The following is an 18,366-nucleotide window of genomic DNA, read 5'->3' as shown; positions in this document are numbered from 1 at the left end:
GTGACTGCAGCCACGGAAACCTTTTTGGTAGAGGGGAGCCTGTGCTTGGGAAATACACAGCTGGGAAATACACCTGGAGTGATACTGAAGGTGACACAGCTTTCAGAGCCCAGCCTGCACAGAACATTACACACCATCAGTGGCTTGGAAGCAAGCAGGTATGTGAAAACAAACCACAAACTCAGGGGAATGATTTATACATCTTGATGTTTATATTCACACCTCTGAAGATCAGTAACAAGGCAGGAAGGTGCTAGAAGCACACAGCTCAGAAACTACAGGATTTCTCCATCACATTTCTTGAAGGGGGTCTATTAAGATTTCACATGATTACAGTAACTCCCAAACTGATCCTTCTCCTCCAAGGGGCAAGATCTGCTTTTACACTCACTAAGGCTCCAGAGCTGTTAGGGAAGATTTCCCATTGCAGTGCAGGGGATGGACAGGCAGGTGCCCTCCCTCCCAACCTCCTCTGTTCCCTCACCAGTTCTCACTGCGACTGACTCTCTCATCCCTAGAGAAGGTCAACCACAGCCAGCCAGGATGCAAAGTCTGGACAGAGGTAAGATGGGTGAAGCACAGCAACTTTCCAGATATGGACCAACTCAACAGCCATGATAAAGGGAAACACAGAAAACACCTTACCTGAAGGGTGAAGGGCTGAAGGGTAGAAATCCACGGGGGTGCGACCCTGGGCCATGCGAGGGTCCATATAAGAGGGCATCATCATCCAGCGAGGATCAAAGCCAAGCATCTGGGGGTGCGGCGGGTAGAACGTCCGTTGGGGATGGGAATGGGATGGGGGAGGATAGACTTGCTGCTGCTGCCAGTGCTGCATCTTGTACAGCTGCTCCTGCAGGGAAGAAGGACGGGCCATTTGACATGAATGGTCATGGTGCTAGGAATCACACTTGCAAACTGGCCAGCCGAAGGAAAACACATTCCATGTGTTAGAGGCTCAAAAACAGATCGGATGGGAGGGTAGAGCAGATAAGGACAATTCACTACCAACTGGGAACATGGCAGTTGTCGTTATTCTCCAAATACCCAGAACAGCCACAATATGTTGCAACCAGAATCTCACACCACTGTGGGCCACGCTACATGGCCAAATGCAAGGGATCAGCTGCAAGACTGGAGTTTGCATTTTCTCAACGCTTGATGAGATACAGGACAGTTTCCTGTCAAACATAATTTCCTAATTGGAACCAAAGCTTTAGAAGATGTTGCTCTTCGGAAGAAATGCAATTATAAGTTATTTAGTGTGCATATATATTAATTCTACTCATGTTAGCCGAACAGATTAGATAAGAACAACCTAAACTCAATTAAGAGAGCTGTTAATATTTTATAGTATTTCCTATGCATCGTCCAGAGATGGGCCGACACCTTCGAGTTGGGTCCCATCTCCCACATGGCCAGTCCACTTTCCTTTAGCTGAGGACTGTCATGATGCTAACCTGATTTGACCTTTAACTTTTGCTAAAGGTCCAAGAAGAACCTATATTTGAAGGGAGCTTTGTGTACCGAAGAAAGCTTTGGAAAGGTAAACAGCTCCAATTAACGTGAAATACGTCTATGTACTTGTCAAACTTTCCACCATCTTTTCTTAATAAGCTTACAACAGTGTCAGATACTGTAACTGCTTATAAAAAAGCCAATCCCCTACTGCAGAGCAAGAGAGACGCCCTTAAATCTGAACCTGACGCATCATTACGGCAAGAGAGAAACTCAGATAAATGCAGAGATTGTATCCAAGTTATCTAGTGCTCCAGTACCTTGGAGAAAATATTTCATTAACGATACCAACACTACTTTTTATTTTGTTCTTTTCATGGAACCATTGCTACCAAAGCAGCAATACAAGTCAGCCAAAATACAAACTGCCTTATATACACTAACGACACAGAGGATAAGAGAAAATAAAATGAAAATTTCATGTTCTTCCAGTAGCAATGAGCTGTGGTATTATTAGCATGACAGCAAAGACATCCAATTATTTTTAGTTTAAGAGCATCTCTTTTAAAGAGTAACATTAGCAATGTTTGCTGCTATACATTTGAATCATGAAAATGTCAACTGCCCAGTAACAAGCACAGGGTAACATCCACAAAGAGCAATTACTGAGCTTCCAAGCAAAAGCCAAATGTGAGCTCTTCACTAAGGTTTGCAGCAGCGTTGATTATATCACATTTCACATGGTTATTCTACAAAGAATGGCAATTAACTTTGCATTCTCCCACGCCTGGATATTCCGTCCCTCGCTTTGACTCTGCTGCCCTAAGGAGGCTCACTGCATCTGGAAGAAGAGCTGAACAGTATGTATGGCACATACAGCACTGTAAGGCCAGCCAAGATGCAAGACATAGAAAGTGGTTCAGACTGGTCCCTCAGAGCCCCAGAAGAGAGTTTTCAATGAAACAAAAATGAAACAATTAAGACCAAACATACTTACGGTGCAAAGAAAATACTGATTTGAAAGAGCCTCACGGAAAAAAAGTTGGGTAGGTAGAAGATGAGAGCAGATGTAGAGGACCACTTCTCTGCAAAGGCAGGAGGTGGAACAAGAAGTGAACCCTCACGTTCAGCCCAGAAGCAGTCCAACCACCTGCCAATCTAAGCACATTTGCAGCAAGCAAATGGCTGCCCATACCTAACAGGGTAAGGGCACAGCAAGTGCAGAGTGAAATGGAAGCAGCTGATAGGCAAAGGTTTTCCTTTCCCTTAGCCTGTATATTCAGCTCCCTGCCACTGCAGCAGTGCTGAAGAACAGCGGCTCTCATCTTGTGCCAGGGAACAAGAACAGACATTCACCAGTTTCACTGCCAGCCAAAGGCATTAGAGACTTCACTGGATCAGGCCTACAGCAAGTACCAAGGTAGCCACTGCTGCTCTCTTGACTTTGGACATAGGAAGGGGAACATCCCCAGCTTCTCCTGCATAGACACATTTGCAAACCAGAGCTCTGCTACAAGCCACAGCCCTAAGATTTCACATTGTCAGGAGACACTCAGACAACCATGTAAGACAAGTCAACATTTCTGACAGCAGCGTCTACTTTTCTCCCAGGCAAGTGACAAACCTGGCCTGCCTACGCCTCTCCCCAGCCACCGAAAGCCCTAACCACAACAGCTCCAGCACCACAGCGTGCACACAAAATTCATGTAACCTATATAGAGCCCTTTTACCCCTGTCAGACAGGATACCTCTGTGATCAAAAGTACTGAAAAAGGCCAGGGTAAGACTCCCATTTATCACCTCCCAGCCCAAAGATAGTTGGTTAGTTGGTGCTGATTGTGTTGAGAACCAAGCAAACACAACGGTTTGGTGGGGGTCCAAAGGCAGAGGGGTGGGAGTGTCACACCTATTACCTGCTGCTGTTGCTGCTGCTGCCTCTGGAATCGTGGGGGAAGAGACTTCTGGTATTTGTTGAATTCCTGTGCTGGGGAGGGAGCTTCTCTGAGCTCCTCCTCACTGCTGCTTTGGGCTGCTGCTGCTGGGGCAGGAGTCTCCTCTTCCAGATAGCCAACAGAGACATCCTGTGTGTGAAACTCAGGGGTTGCTGCAAAGAAGAAAATAAGCCTTTGAAGAGCCCTGCTCATGACAGGGCTTGTGAGTGCACCACCACACCACAACATACACAGGTGCGGGCACGTCCTGACTGTGTTACGTGGCTGAACTTCATTATAATCACATATAGCGCATCACACAATCTCCCTGATTTGCCTTAACAGCTTTGGGCTGTCAAGAGGACTTTGTCCCTCTTGTTTCAGTGACAGAGATCCTCCTCTGCTATCAGCCTTCTGCTTTAGCACTGGGGGAAAAAGTCCATTTCCCCTCTTACTCCTTAAACCTGCCAGCACTTACTGATAACCGATTTTCTGATCCGTGGCCCATAAGCACTTTATTGGTATCACCATCCAATCATGAGAAGATCAAGAAGCCTGTTCCGACAAGGTCTCTGCTAGCACAGCTGACTGAGCGTAGATAAAGGCAACCAAAGAAGTCTGCACTTGTTTTAATATGATTTTTTTTTTAAAAACGAACCTTCATCACCAATTCAAAATACTCTGCAGAATACATGAAGCAGCTGATCTCTCAAATGCAACTGAAGTACCCTCCAAATGCTCCCTCCCAGGAACTCCCCCACGCTTCAGGTAAGAGATTGGCACAATAGCAAAAAAGCAGTTTTTACAAGGTGAGGCAAGCAATGTTTCTTTACCTCTACGGAAAGCATGACCATTCTCTTGCACAGCATTTTTCTCTGTGCTTGGGGGTCGCAGGTCTTCATTCTCTGTGTGTTTCTGGGTCTCCCCACTCTTCTGAGCCAGTTTGCATTTCTGATCGAGTTGCTTCAGCTTTGCAGCGCAGGCTGCCAGACGCTCCTCCCTGGCTCGCCGCTCCTCCTCCTCCCTTCGCCTCCTGGCTCTCTCGACAGCCTCCGAGATCTCAGAGTGCACAAACTTTTGTCTCAGTGGCACCTTTTCTTCTTTATCCTCGAGGGACTGCTGTCTGAGAATACTTCCCAGTGTGGGCTTCTGCCAAAGCAAAAACATTTCTCAATAAGCATGGCCCAAACATGTCCTGTATCTTGAGCTTTGCATCCCACGCTGAGAAAATCCCCTCCTGACTCCCTCCCCTCTATCCTCATGCACACAAATCCCCCTTCTGCTGGGGAGTTATTGCTATCTGGTTCAATATCTCCATTTTCTCATTGTCTGAAAACCCCACTGCTCTGGACCAGCTTCAATTTCTCTTCTCTAGTGGGAGTACTATGCAGATGGATTTTTCTCCAGCTGGATATAAACAAAGAACTGAGAAATTCATCAGCATCCTGCTTTCAATAAAATGACAAACTAGCCTCTTAAGGACAGCAATGCGTCGCATCCAGCAGCGCAAGCCCACTCACACGAGTTCAACCTACCTGGTATTCAGATGCAGAGCTCCAGCCATTCAGCTTCCTCGGAGGCTGCTGTGAATCCTGAACTTTCCGGACTGACCGGGACAAGCCAACTGAGTCGCCCCAATTCTTTCCTTCCTCCAAGGTGTGTTTGACATCTGCACTGTCTGCAGAGCTCAAGGACAACTGTCGCTGCCTTCTGGGATCCCAGCTGTTCCTGTTGTATAAACAGCTTTGCTATTACATTTGCTACCTGCCTCAAAAAGCACTTGCAGTCTTATCAAGTGGCAAAGGCAACTGACTGTAACAGAAAGGAAAGATCAAAAAAACCCAAAAAAAGCACCAGATCAAGCAATGCACTTTTCTTCGTAAGGTGCATAAGGATTAACACCACTATTGTGCAGCAGGATAAAAGTGAGACACAGAAAGAGGAGGAGGAAAAAAGCCTGCCATCCTGGCACTCAGCTTCAAGACCCACACACATCCTTGAGCCTGCTCAAATGATGTCCAGTGGAATCAACAAAGTCACAGTATCAATCAGGGGATCAAGCCTCAACATTTAGAACAAGCTTTAAAAAGATCCTGGTACTGTTTACTTTTACGGAAACAACTGTAGGTGCCAATAGAGCCACTTCTTACCACTTCTGTCGTCCATCTTTAAGAGTTTCTTCCTCTTCCTCATCTTCACTAAACTTTAGCTTCTCAGAGTAATCCACTTCATCATGAATGCCTACGAAGGCAGGATTGGAGAAGGGATATATGGGAGGAAAGAAACAGGTCCCTTGTCCTGATGAAGCTTATGCCTTCTTTGGCACTAAACCAGAGAATGCACAGGTTTGGCATAAACTACTTGGAAAACCAAATGTCCACCACAGGTACTGGAAATGACATGAGTAGTGTGGACCCACATTGCTGAACAGCTAGGCTGCCCAAAGAGGAGCGGCAAGCAGTCTAGGAATGGAGGCTGCAAATAAGGAGACAGCCACCAAGCTAGACCGTGTGTAACTGGATACTGAACGCCATGACTGAAAAGACAGAACTAACTCCTCTTCCCAGCAGCCATACTGCTATCCTCCTGCTGTTTGGTGTTTTCAGCTTTTAGGAGTCTTCAGATCCGGTTCCTTGAGTACAGTGTGATGGAAGGATCAGAAGGATCCATTGTGTCATCATTTACACCAACAGTAATTTCGCAACTACACAGACCACTCTTTGCTTCCCCTCCTCCCTTCTGTGGCAGTGAAAGAGAGCCACCAGAATATCCTGGCTATTTCGTGCTTCACGGAGGAGTAACTACTTTGCTTCACCTCCTAAGTTGTTGCCTGAAGCTAGAGAATGGAAGCACTTTACCTGCCCATCCGTCATCTGCATCAGTGTCTAGTTCATCCAGCCCCTTTAGGTTCTCTGCATTGATAATGGTGGGCCGAGGTGCTCTCTCTATTTGCTGCCGAACTGGACGTGTTGGGCGAGACAGGCTGAGCCTGTTCTCTTTTCTACAGGGAAATGCAAAGAAATGGTTAGAAACAGCAAACAGTAAAGAAAAGAACATAGAGCTGAGTTTGTAACAGTGAATCAGTCCTTTTCTACCATGCACTTACATACAAGGGCTCCAAGTTTCTCTCCCTCTCCAGCAAAGTTTCTTCCCCTTATCTACCCGGTACCCACTTCCTACGGCTTACAGATCAGACCTGCAACCCTTCCAGTCCAGGATCTCACACAACTACTTCTCGCATCCACCTGCTCTTCAGACACACAGTGCTTACAGCCCTGCAACATTTCAGATGCTGCTGTAGCCAGAGCAAAGCACTGATTCTTTGGGTAAAAATCAGGTTTCCTCTGTGGCTGCCTGCAGCTTCACCCACACAACGGGATCCTTGGCCCAAATTTTTGCACAGTTTAAGGTTCATGCCACACCCTGAACCTGCCTCTCAAGTGGGACAGTCATGGCAGCCTTACCCATCCTGGTCATTCATCTGGTATTGTCTGAAAGGTACCCGGGGCTCAAGCCGAAGCTGAGGAAGGGGGAAAGACCCTCGGTCCAGCGATGCAGGGGTCTCAGATGGCTGTTGTGGACACATCTGGAACAAGGCAAAGCAGAATAGTCTGTTTTTTCTCCTTGCCACGGGAAGACTTAGCCAGATTAGATTACAACATAAGCACAGAAGCTGCATCCGCACAAAGGGAAAACAAACATTTCACGTCTGGCTGCCTAACAGGACACATGCTAATGGTTACCCTCTCCAGCTCTAGAGGGAAAACAGCAACTCTTCCTTGGGCTGAGCAAGGCTGTGCTACACTATTCTATTTGCATGAAAGGGCAAATGCAGAACAGGGGAAACTAAAAATAGATCAGGAGAAGGACCCCTGAGCAAGCCCTGGGAACCAACTGAGAGTCCAGAAAACAGATATCTCAGCTGACTTCTTCAACCCACATACACATTATAACGAGCAAGGACATTACGCATCTGTGAGGAAAGGGCAACTTACAAAAGCAGGTAGCATGTCATGGTATGTAGGTGGTTGGTAGACATTTCCCATGAACTGCGAAGCCCCTTTGCGGACAGGCTGAGCTGGGCGGAGAGACGGCTCCTTTGGATCGCTGGCACTCACTGAGGAGGGGGCTCCGTCTCCAGTGCTAGAGGTCTTGCTGCCCAGCTCAGCAGGGGAGGCGGTCAGAGATGTGGCAGAGGTTATGTTCCTCCCACCGCCCTCCCTCCAACTGGTGACATCTGGAAAGGAGGTAATAGTTATGTCAAAATTTGTAAATGCAGACAGTCACTCTGCCAAAAAATCTTGAAACTCAAATACTCTGGTCAAGCCCTAATTACACTGAGCATGTAGAAAAACATCAGGGACCAAGGAAAATTTCCAAGTGTGTTTATTTTCCTAAGAGACTAGCAGCATCAGCCATTACTAAGTAACTGCTGCACCTGTGGTGTGCTTGTCAATAAGCCTAAATTCCAATCAACTCTGCTCCCCGTCTCCACAGTCCTTTTCCTGCAGAATTAAGGCCAATTAGATCATGCACAAACACTCAAAGAGAAGCCACAATACACCACCCACTCATTTCACTTGTGACTCTCCCTTAGCCCAGGGGAAAGGGGCCTGCTTTGCAACACCACACAGCAATTTTTATGAAACAATGTAGTAGATGACAGTCCATACTTGGCTGTCTGGACCACAGAACTCAGGCAATGAGCATCATGTGAATCTGTGGTCAATCTAAGCAGCTTGACACATGTGAGCTCATAAAAAGATAAAAGGAAATGTAGGGATGGAATATCTGATACTGCTGTGAACTGGCATTCCCCTACCCAAAACACAGTCTATGGGGTTATGAGCTGGGATAAGGCAGAAAGACAAAATCGTTCACTTACTCTGGGGGCGGAGGCTTGGTCCTGGCCCATACGACGGATCTAAGGCGCCCTTTTCTTTGCCAACCTTGTCCTGCTCGCCAGCTGCTTTCAGCGTCGGAAATTCCTCGGGAGAGAAGGATAACAGTCGGCTTGAGGCCCTTGAACCTGTCAGACAAATAAGTGTGGGTCTCAGAGATGATCTTTCCACTCTTTCAATTCCCTTACGAGATCAGCCTGGAAACACATTTCCTGAGAATCTAGGCCTCCAGCATATTTAAACCCAAATTACTATTGTACCAGCACCTCAGCTCACACCCAAAACACTCTCAGACACTGTCACCAACACGACAACACATGTCCTCACCCAGTACTCCCACATTCTTAACTTGGGATCTTCATTTGAATTCGCATGCTCAATAAAGTCAGAGTGAACTTTCTCAGCTTCCAATTATTTTTAAAGCACAAAATTCAGACTGAGGCAGAGATACAAATTCTGCAAGACCGCTTATAGATGATACCTTGTTATCAAGTATTTGACATTTCTATTCAGACTCTTTCTGCTCATATCTCACTCTACCGGGGAAGTCTATTGTTAAGATTTCTGGCAATATACTCAGTGAAAGACCACAGATAAGGACTGAGTGCTATATGCTATACCCCACTCTCCTCCTTGCTGCAGATCACTGGCCAGATCAGGCCAGGTTCATTTCTAGTCATTGGCAAATTGTCTTGCCGAGTCATCAGCCACCCTAGAATGACAGCTTTCTGTCCATTCTAAAGATCTGCCAGTGACTGAAAAACAAAACACAGCAATTCTCCTAGACCTGTTGGCAAGATAACACTGAATAAAATGAAATTGTCAGCATTATCGCACTACTAAACATTAAAAAAATTGCTTTCTTGAGAACTGTTTCTTGGTGTTACTTGGCTAACGCTCTTTTTAAAAAGGACATTTCAGAATTGCCATGTTAGAAGTATCAGCAATGAGTACTGAAGACCTGACAAAAGTGTCTCATCTATCTTTATCCTTCCTTGCCCTATGAGTCAAGAAGGATTGGCTTCTTTAAGTCATTTTCACTTTCTGGAACTTGCACACTGCACAAGACCTCCCACCTGAAGATTTCCAGGGAAGACACTGCAACTGCTGCACGTAACATCTTCAAATATTTTGGTCAGATGAGAATACACAAGAAGGACATTTCTCAAATACACCACAAAATATCTGAGATGTGCAGAGAGTTCTACTGAACTAGAATGGCAATGAGAATATTAACAGCATGTAAGTGTTGTTCAGCGGAGACTTCCACCCCCCAGGTAAGGCTGCACAATGCAATGACTGTTAATGTGCAGGCATTAACAATTTGCACTTTAACCCTACGCAGCATCACACTGATACGTTTGGTGCACTTTTTTTTTCCTCCAAATGCCCCTTATACAGAAGGCACAGGCATGGAGCAGTTCATAATTAATTTACTAGACCACATTTCTTCAGGATACGCCCTCCAAAAAAGATTTTACAGCAGTAACCTAAAAGAGCAAAAAGCAAAAGACTTTCCTCTCTGTCAATAATATTAGAAACTGCTGTATTAGCTTAGAAGAAAAAGCAATTGTTCAATGCCACTGGAGAAGAGGTGCAAGGATGGGATGGCCTAAGAAGTCCTTTCAGCCAGATTTCTGATGCTTCTGTGATTTAATTACCTTCTAATTAAGCTGCTCTTAGCTACATATGCAACTCTTTTCTTGGATTGAGAATTACCTTCTAATTAAGCTGCTCTTAGCTTGGATTGACAACTCTATATTGATAAGCATGACCTAGAATGAGTTTTCAAAAAATCTTTAAGAACATTGTTAGATGATCAGATTTCAAAACAACTGTACAGGAGGTCCACACAGCAACAGTCTCAAAAAAGTACCAATTATCCAGACAAGACACAGTCTTTGCACTGGCCACCAACCTCAGGCAAGCACAAGTTTCTGCTTTAACATTTAGCCTTTGAGAAACACCCTCTCATTAAGGGACTCATTTAATTTAGGGTAAACTTGTCCCCTCCATTTCTGCAATCTGCAGCTGTCTCAATTCTTTCCAATCTCTCTGCAATTTCACTAGACAACTGAATGGTTCCAGGTCTGTTCACATTAAAACAGTGGAACTGAGTCGTTATTCTCACTCCAGTTTTAATGGTAGTACTCAGTGCAGCTGGAAACCACCTCCTGTGTGGAAATGGATGCATCCGAAGACAACTAAGCTCCCAATTTATGTTAACACTGCTTCAGGATCCTCAGTCAAGCAGAAGCCATTAGCAGCACAGTTCCTCAGGGAGACTTAATAGAAAGGCCTCAGCCAAGGTGTAAGCAAGTGCATCTTGCAACAGCTTCAATGCCACTTCCACCCACTGGCACTATAATACCCTTAGACCAAGGATGCCATGTACAGCCTCCCTGAGTATTATCATTACAGCCTCACTTTTGACCACCTAATTAGGTGAAGCTCCCCATGCTACCAGCCATGGAAGTGCCTACATTTCCAGTCGCCGATGTCCTCTCTTCTCCCTTCTTCTCTTCTTCTAAATCAATCTCTCCCCTCTTCCACTCTGTTTTCTGCACCTTTATTACACACTGCTCTGGGCTGATGGAAGATGCTTACGAGGGGGGCAAATGTTTCCCTTTTCCTTCAAAACCTCCACCTCCCAGAACTTCCTGCTGCTTCCCAAATGCATGAATCATTCTGTCTCAAGGTGGTGATGAGACACATTCTGTTCAAGCTATGTCTTGCACTGGCAGACCTGAACAGTTGCAGTTGCATCATTCCAGCCAACACACTACACAGATTGAAAACAAGACTCACATGGCCTCACTGCACTGTAACCAAGACAGCTGTGTCCCATTCCGCACCAGTCTAGACAAGGAGGGCAGGAAGAAATGGAGTTCACCCCATCTCATGCCAGTCTAGGAAAAGCAGGCACATACCCAGCTCCATTTCTGTTTATCATACTCACCACCTTCTTGTCCTGCTGGCTTTCCATTCAGCTGTGCCCATGACTTTGGTCCACCTGGCACTGAATTTGTACTCTGAAAACAAAACAAAACACAAAAAAACCCCCAACGTCCACAGATCAGTGAAGTCTCATGACTGTTTCTCATTTCCTGGCTGGCACCTGCTACAGTTCAGACCTCTAGATCACCCGGATGTCACTCGATACCACAGGTCTCCCGAGCTTCTTGTTGGGGCTAAAGTTAACTGCCCCCCACTCCAGTGTATTATGATGCAACAGCAAAAATCCTCTTCTCTGCCCTGCCTCTCATCTCTCCTCCGCTCATCTTCACCAACTATTTCCTCAAACCATTCCTCTTGCTTTCCTCCCCCTAATCAAGCTTTCCGTTGTTCCGTTGCATTTTCCCAAATGGTCCCTCAATCTTCTAGATTTGTTCCATGCTACACCTCGACTTGAAGGCTACCCTATTTTCTCATGCATTAACCACTCTTCTCCTCTTCAAAACATAACTCTTGTCCTGATTTCCCTGAACCTCAAGGGCTGGGAAATTTTTTTAAACTAGAAGTGTGAAATCTGCAGCACAGAGGGGCCAGGTCCCTGCACTCTCTGGGGAAGCTTTCTTACTTGCCAGTAGCTTTTTCAGGTCCTGACACTGGCTACTTCTCCCACATGACCAGATCTCTTCTTATCAAGTCTCATCAGGCTGGAAGCAAGAGCTGGATCTGTTGTCACCAAGCGACACTTGAATTAGACCCAAAGTAGAATAGTTTAGAAGTGCTAACCAGCCATCCCACATTCCAGCCATTCTTTCTAGATTGAAGCTAGACTTTCTGCACACACTTGAAAGGTACAGAGGTAACGTGCACAGAATTATACTCCAACTGCAGCACAGCATTCCTGGGGCACAGTAACTTGGAGTCAAGAAAATCAATTCTACAAGAATCGATTATACAGGAGCTGTTCTGTAAATTGCAGTCTGCTGATTCTTACTTGTGCAAGGCAACACAATTAAAGAAAACCCTCAAGCTGTCTGGGGACAGGGGAAGCAGGGTGGTAGTCACAGAGACCGCTTACACCTACCTCCTGACTGATTGATTGTGTCGGCTTCTGTAAATTGGAGACAGATTTCTGCAAACCCTGCTGCGGCAGCGACTCCTGCAGCTGTGCAGCCGTCGCACTGGAACTGAAAAGAGACAGCAGAGGTGAGATCAAAGGGGAAGAAAGGCAAGAAGACAGACAAACAGCTCTGCAATATAGCAGTTGCTAAAAGATCAAGCTAACATTGGCTCTACACTGGCATGGACAACAGAGGACTGATCACTGCAAGGTCCAACACACAGCACAGCAGTGCACAACTGCTGCTGCTTGCCTGACAAAACTTAGCAAAGAGTAGTTCTACCTACCTCTTTTGGTCTGGCTGATCCTGCTTGTTTGCCCATCCTGTACCGTCCTTGGGTACTATAATGATGTTGGGGTCGTTTCCTTTGTTCTCAGACTTCAAGCTAGGCAAGTTTGCAGGAGGTGGCATGCGCCGGGCAGCAGCAACTTTCCCAAGACTCTGTAAGCCATGTCTAGGAATAACTAGTGAGAAAGGAACAACGGCAGGTCATAGAGGGCTATATCCTGCTAGATAAGTAACCTTAATTAGCATACTGTGGCTGGGTGCAGTCCCAACAGAACTGTACGACAAGCAGCACCACTGCTGCTATGTCAACATACAGGTCATTTCCCACAGGACCACGGCAAAGCAGCCGTCTGTTGCAGCAGCTGGCTAACAGGCAGCCTCCTGCAACAGTTGGGAAGGACAGAGAAACAATTCTCCCTAACAGAAAACACCCACAGAGTTTTTTAAGCTATCTGTGCAGATACTCCTTTTTCATTTCACCAAGGAGAAGCAGCATCGCCCTTTCACAGCTTGGGAAAATGGCCATCCAAGTCCACCTCTTAGCAGACAGACTGGTAATCTAACCCAGGAGTCCTGAGGTCTAGATTTTCCAGCTCTACCCACCAGATCACATTTATTAAAATATTTTTTTTTCTTTCGTTTTCTACTCCCACACGCCAAATCCAAAGCCAGTCCAGGCAATGTTCCCATTTTTTTTGACCCCACCATCTACTTTTGGTCACACCTCCACTGCAAAACTAAGGTTCTTCCCCAGAGGCCTTCAGTCCTTGACTCTCACCTCACACAAGGTCTGACCAACTTAAGGCACTTCATTCAGCTTAACTGCCTTGTCTTGGTATAGCCTAAGGCCCCAGTAAGGCTTTCACTCAAGTTTGCAACCTGACCACTTTGCAGCAAGGACACAGGCTAAACGAAAGGGCCAACAGTCCCCCAGCTGTTTTGCCGTAATTCCTCCATAAAATAACAGCAGCACAAAGAACCGCAGACATTTTCCTTGAAGTCCTAATGAAACACAGGCTTAGAAACCAGCCCAAACAGCTCTGCAACCCAGCTGCTACCCACAGGGCCAACAACCTGAATTAACTCTGCCACACTCCTGGAAGACACCAAAAGGAGCTTTCTGAACACATTTCTTACCTGTAGTTCTGATAGCTTCTATTGACTTTCCTTTATACTTATCAAACAGGCTGAGAGTCGAGTACTTGCTTTTCCCATCCTTTCCCTTGGTTATTTGCCCCAAACGATCGGACATTGCGATGAAATGTCATCTAGTAAGGAAATTTCTCTGCGCCGCTCCCGATCTGCCTTTTAATGAAAGAGAACCAGGGAAACGCCATCAAATGGATTATTCAGCCACAGACAAGTAAAAAGTAAAGCACGCACAACTGCTAGAACTGCAGATATTCAGTGAGCAGACACACTAAGTTACAAGGTTTTAACCCTCTCCTCTTTAGTCACAAGAAGCTTGTGGAATTTAAGATTCATAACCTGAATGAAAAGAACTGCAGGAACACACTTCTCACAGCATCATTTTTTTTCTGCCACTCCAGTGCTGAAAGAGGTGAGCTTCTTTAGGTATGAGAATACGAGAGAGGGTTGTCAACATAGTCCTTGCTTTAAAAGAGTAAGTCTAACAATAAGCAGCTACGCACAAGGATTCCTAACATAAATGACAGAAAAGCGCTGTATCTTAGAGGTGAGCTTCTTTAGGTATGAGAATACGAGAGAGGGTTGTCAACATAGTCCTTGCTTTAAAAGAGTAAGTCTAACAATAAGCAGCTAAGCACAAGGATTCCTAAACATAAATGACAGAAAAGCACTGTATCTTATACTACACTGGAATTTATCACTGGGTTTCCCACTGAAGCACTGGTAGTCAGGTTTGTAATGGTTAGGATTATAGTTCCACACCAGCCACATGACTTGTACCAGCAATTAATGCTTTGAAAGCATCACCTGAAGGCAACAGAGTTATTTCTTCAAATTCCCTAGTTCCCATCTGCTGGCCATGAAACAGAGTTAAGGAGTCCAAAAAAACTGCTCAAATGAAACATGTTCAGACTCTTGAACCTGTGGTGGGTTCAACAGTTCCACTATAAATCCTGAAAACACTTTATAAAAAAAGATTATATTTTCTCTGTTGCTGGCACCTTCAACATCATTTTTAGCTATAAATATACTTTTCACAATGGATGTGGTTTGTCAGTTTTTCAAGCTGATCTTTGCTGTGATTAACACCCTTCACGCAGGCAGTCTCTTAGTTTCACTTTTTGGCTCTTGGAGCCTAGGACAAAGCTGAAACATGGGGAACGCACACACTTGTAGGTCAACTTTTATGTCAGAAAAGAAACTTTGTTTACTTTCAATGGACCTTTCTTTCATTTTTTCAAGGATAATTCTCTGTTCTAGATTTTCTCAAATCTAGGAGCATAGTCTAGCCTTTTCATATGTAATTTAGATTTCCAGATTTCTTGTTGTAAAGCCTCCACTTCAAGCCTAAAACTGCTGGCAGTTTTATTATACCATCTGCCAGGTCCCATCTTAGGGTTGCAACTCCGTGTTGGAGTAACAAAACGCTATATATATCAGACTTTCCCACCCTTCACCCTTTCTGGAACTCATCCAGCTGAAAACATGTTTCAAACACCGTCAGAAATAACTCTTTCTGAAAGAAACTGTATCTGACCAGAGGCTACAACTTCCACCAGCAATGCCTTATCATATCACAGACATGAAAGAGAAAGGGACAAAAACCACTGATTAACACGGACTTGGCAGGAAAGTAGAAGCTGGACTGAGAACAACGACCTGTTTGAACTGGCAGAGTTGTGGGGAGCCCTGGACCAGAGCAAATAGCAGAGGGTGCTGCACACCAGCCCTCAGCTGCGCTGGCAAGAGCACAGCCACCTGCTTTTGCAGGTATATTGAGCCTTGCAGAGGGAGCCTGGCTCAGGGTCTATCCAGAGTACGTCGATCCTCTACCAATCTCACAGAATCCCAAGCAATAAAATCCACTTTGAGGTTCAGAAAACGCAAACTAGGCAAAATTAGTAGGCATTAGGAAAAAAAAAGAACTACCACATCAGGTTCAGGAGTTAGCCGGTTAACAGAGAATCCCCGAGTTCCTGAAAGGCAGCATGCAAACAGCACACAGGGTAACGCTGCCAAAGAGAAACCCTGACAACCAGTTATGTAACTGGGTCTCAGCTGCCTCTTGATTACATCTTATATCATTAAAAGGATGCAGGAGGAATAAACAACCACTTCAGAGCAGAGGAGCTGGGGACATGTTGGGATAAAGCCCCTTGTCAAACTTTCTGGGACAGCCACCACTGCTGTGTGGAGAAGTGAAATCTACTTTGAACTCCTTCAATGCTTTGAAGCTGAAAAGGTGAAACACGGCATTGTTTGTGCATTATGTGTGTGCTCCAAAGGGGAAAACACGTCCATGGAGAGGTGAGGCCCTTCCCATACAATCACCGTGCAAAGAGGCTGCAGAGGCGCTGAGCCCCCTCGGAGCCATCCCGCAGGCAGGACCTTGCTGCCCGTCCCGCCTGACAGTGGCCAGCTGCAGATCTGAGCTAGTCCATGGGTGTGTTGGCCAGGGGGATCACTCAGCACCCAGGTCACCCACAGCACTTCAGAAAGGCCACAGAGCCTCCCAAGGCTGTCACGACACTGGACTATTTTCCCACCACACAGTCAAACACGGAATCCAGGCAGGGGTCATCAAGGCCTTCCAGCCTTGCAGAGCAAAGCCATTTCTGATAAAAAAATCAAGTTCATTAAGAATTGAACTGCCAGCCTGCATGCTTATTATTAGGAAAGCTAGAACCAGAAGGCACATGCCGATGCTGACAACTGAGAACTGACAGCCTTGGCAAAGCCTCTGACCTGTGCTCAGGGTCCCTGTGTCCGATAGCTGACCCTGAAGAAAGCATTATCCTCTGTCATAGGGAAATTAAAAAAAAAAATTAAAAAAAAAAAAAGAAAAAAATCAATCACCAGCATTTCTGCAAGGTTTCTCTCTGGGTTTATAAAGGTTTGGGGGGGAAGGTTCGCCAGTAGTTTTAGCGTGAAGCTTAGCTCTTCCCGTTCTCAGGGCTAGCAAGGTCTCCTGTGTCTCAGAGGAATCAAAATACTGCAATATAACCAGTTACATTAGAGGCCCCTGAGCAGAGAGCTTCGCTACCCAGGAGTCTTCATGTCCACATCGTGTTGCCCTGGATTTCATGTGTGGGTACTGACCCCATCTAACTTCATTTTAAAGGGGTACGTTCTAATCCGGAGACTAACAGTGACATTTTAAGTGCCAGAGCATGCAAGTCTTGGAGCTATTTTTGAGCACGGGGAGCCTGTCCCGCAAAAAGAGCCATGTGAAAACCTTGAGTTACTAGCACTGGTAACAACTGGAAACCCCTGAGCTGAAAACACAGCCAAAAGGAGAGACTCTTGACAAACGGGATTGTCTGCAAAGCTCTTTGTAAATCTATGTATAAAGGAGGCTGGGCTGCTGGTGTTTTATTCACAAGACTTCAATGGAACTTGAATACCTGGAAGCTAGCCAGCCTTAATTGAGCAGGGCAAACAGATTTATGAAAGGTAACACACACACTAGAAGGAATCACTTCAGCTGCTCACACACCACTGAGCTCTACACTGAGCACAATCACTCGGGCAAAGGATCCGAGACCACTGCAGACCTTCACTCCTTGCTCACTTCACAGCAGCAGCCACAAACACAAAACAAAGCAACAGGATGGAGATTAACAGTGAAAAGGCTTTTCTCCAGAAGCAGGAAGATTTTTGACCTGAAATTTTAAACAAATTGTTCAGAAACTCACAGGATGCAAAAGCTGAACTGTACTTTCAGAAAATAGAACTGTTTGGAGTTGACATTAAACTGAAATCTATTGTGGTTTCTAATGTTACTGGTAACGTGAAACCTTTTAAAAAATATAGTATAGTTTTACAGAAGATTAGTGACATTCACCCTTCTTTAAATATACACGGTCAATTTTGCTGGTAGTTCTCATAGCTAAACATTTATCTGTCAACAGGGAGATACCACTACTTCTCCTGGAACACGTCCCACCAAGAATCACCTATTTGTGAAACGGTCGCCACCTGCCTCAGTGATGAAAGACACCACTGGCTGCCCTTGGAAGAGGCTTTGGTAAAACAGTGTGACCAGTTGCCCTAGGGGCTTGGTGCCAGATGCGCTGATATCCTGTAGAAGCCCTGTTTGGGCCAAGCAGGGATCATCAGCCTCGCGGGGAAGGGACCAGACGAGCATTCAGTTCCTAGGAGAGACTGCTTAGTCAGGAGGGGACCAACAGGAGAATATCAGCATCGAAGTACAAAGTCAATAGGATCAATGCAGAAGAGCTGCAGGCAGAGGCTGTAGCAAGAGTCTAGGCCACAAAAAGCCACTTGCTGTCATTGTGAGGCATTGTTTCCGAAGGGAGCTGGCTAAGATTTGTTGGTACACCTGAAAAAGGGCCTGCCAAGATCCTGAATGTGGCACCAAGTCCTGCCAGACAGGGAGAAGTAGCAGTCTGCAGTGCAGAGAAAACATAGACACCCCGTAGCAAAGACAGCTCCTGATTCACAATGGGGGACCCTCCTTGCTTAGCTGAACAAGTATATTTGGCAGTTCTTTTAATTCTGCACAATTCCAGCTTCTCTCTGCATCTCTGCATCATGAACCTTGTC

General features: G+C 45.6%; 1 protein-coding gene across 1 annotated transcript in view; it reads right to left on the bottom strand.

Moving 5' to 3' along the window:
- The window catches only part of LOC104080503 (protein PRRC2B-like), a 32,691-nt gene extending 18,734 nt beyond the window's left edge, over positions 1 to 13,957 (bottom strand). The window contains 13 exon segments of the mRNA XM_009582912.1: positions 646 to 853; positions 3,372 to 3,562; positions 4,223 to 4,538; positions 4,925 to 5,117; positions 5,540 to 5,630; positions 6,248 to 6,390; positions 6,854 to 6,975; positions 7,385 to 7,626; positions 8,275 to 8,418; positions 11,250 to 11,322; positions 12,327 to 12,429; positions 12,650 to 12,827; positions 13,789 to 13,957. Coding sequence (XP_009581207.1) covers positions 646 to 853; positions 3,372 to 3,562; positions 4,223 to 4,538; positions 4,925 to 5,117; positions 5,540 to 5,630; positions 6,248 to 6,390; positions 6,854 to 6,975; positions 7,385 to 7,626; positions 8,275 to 8,418; positions 11,250 to 11,322; positions 12,327 to 12,429; positions 12,650 to 12,827; positions 13,789 to 13,903 — 2,119 coding nt within the window. The 5' untranslated portion in view covers positions 13,904 to 13,957.
- Positions 13,958 to 18,366: the final 4,409 nt, after the last annotated feature.

Source organism: Fulmarus glacialis, unplaced genomic scaffold (assembly GCF_000690835.1).
Source record: "Fulmarus glacialis isolate BGI_N327 unplaced genomic scaffold, ASM69083v1 scaffold26128, whole genome shotgun sequence".
Taxonomy (NCBI): Eukaryota; Metazoa; Chordata; class Aves; order Procellariiformes; family Procellariidae; genus Fulmarus; species Fulmarus glacialis.
The sequence above is the reverse complement of the archived record's forward strand: the minus strand, read 5'-3'. Positions and strand labels throughout refer to the sequence as shown.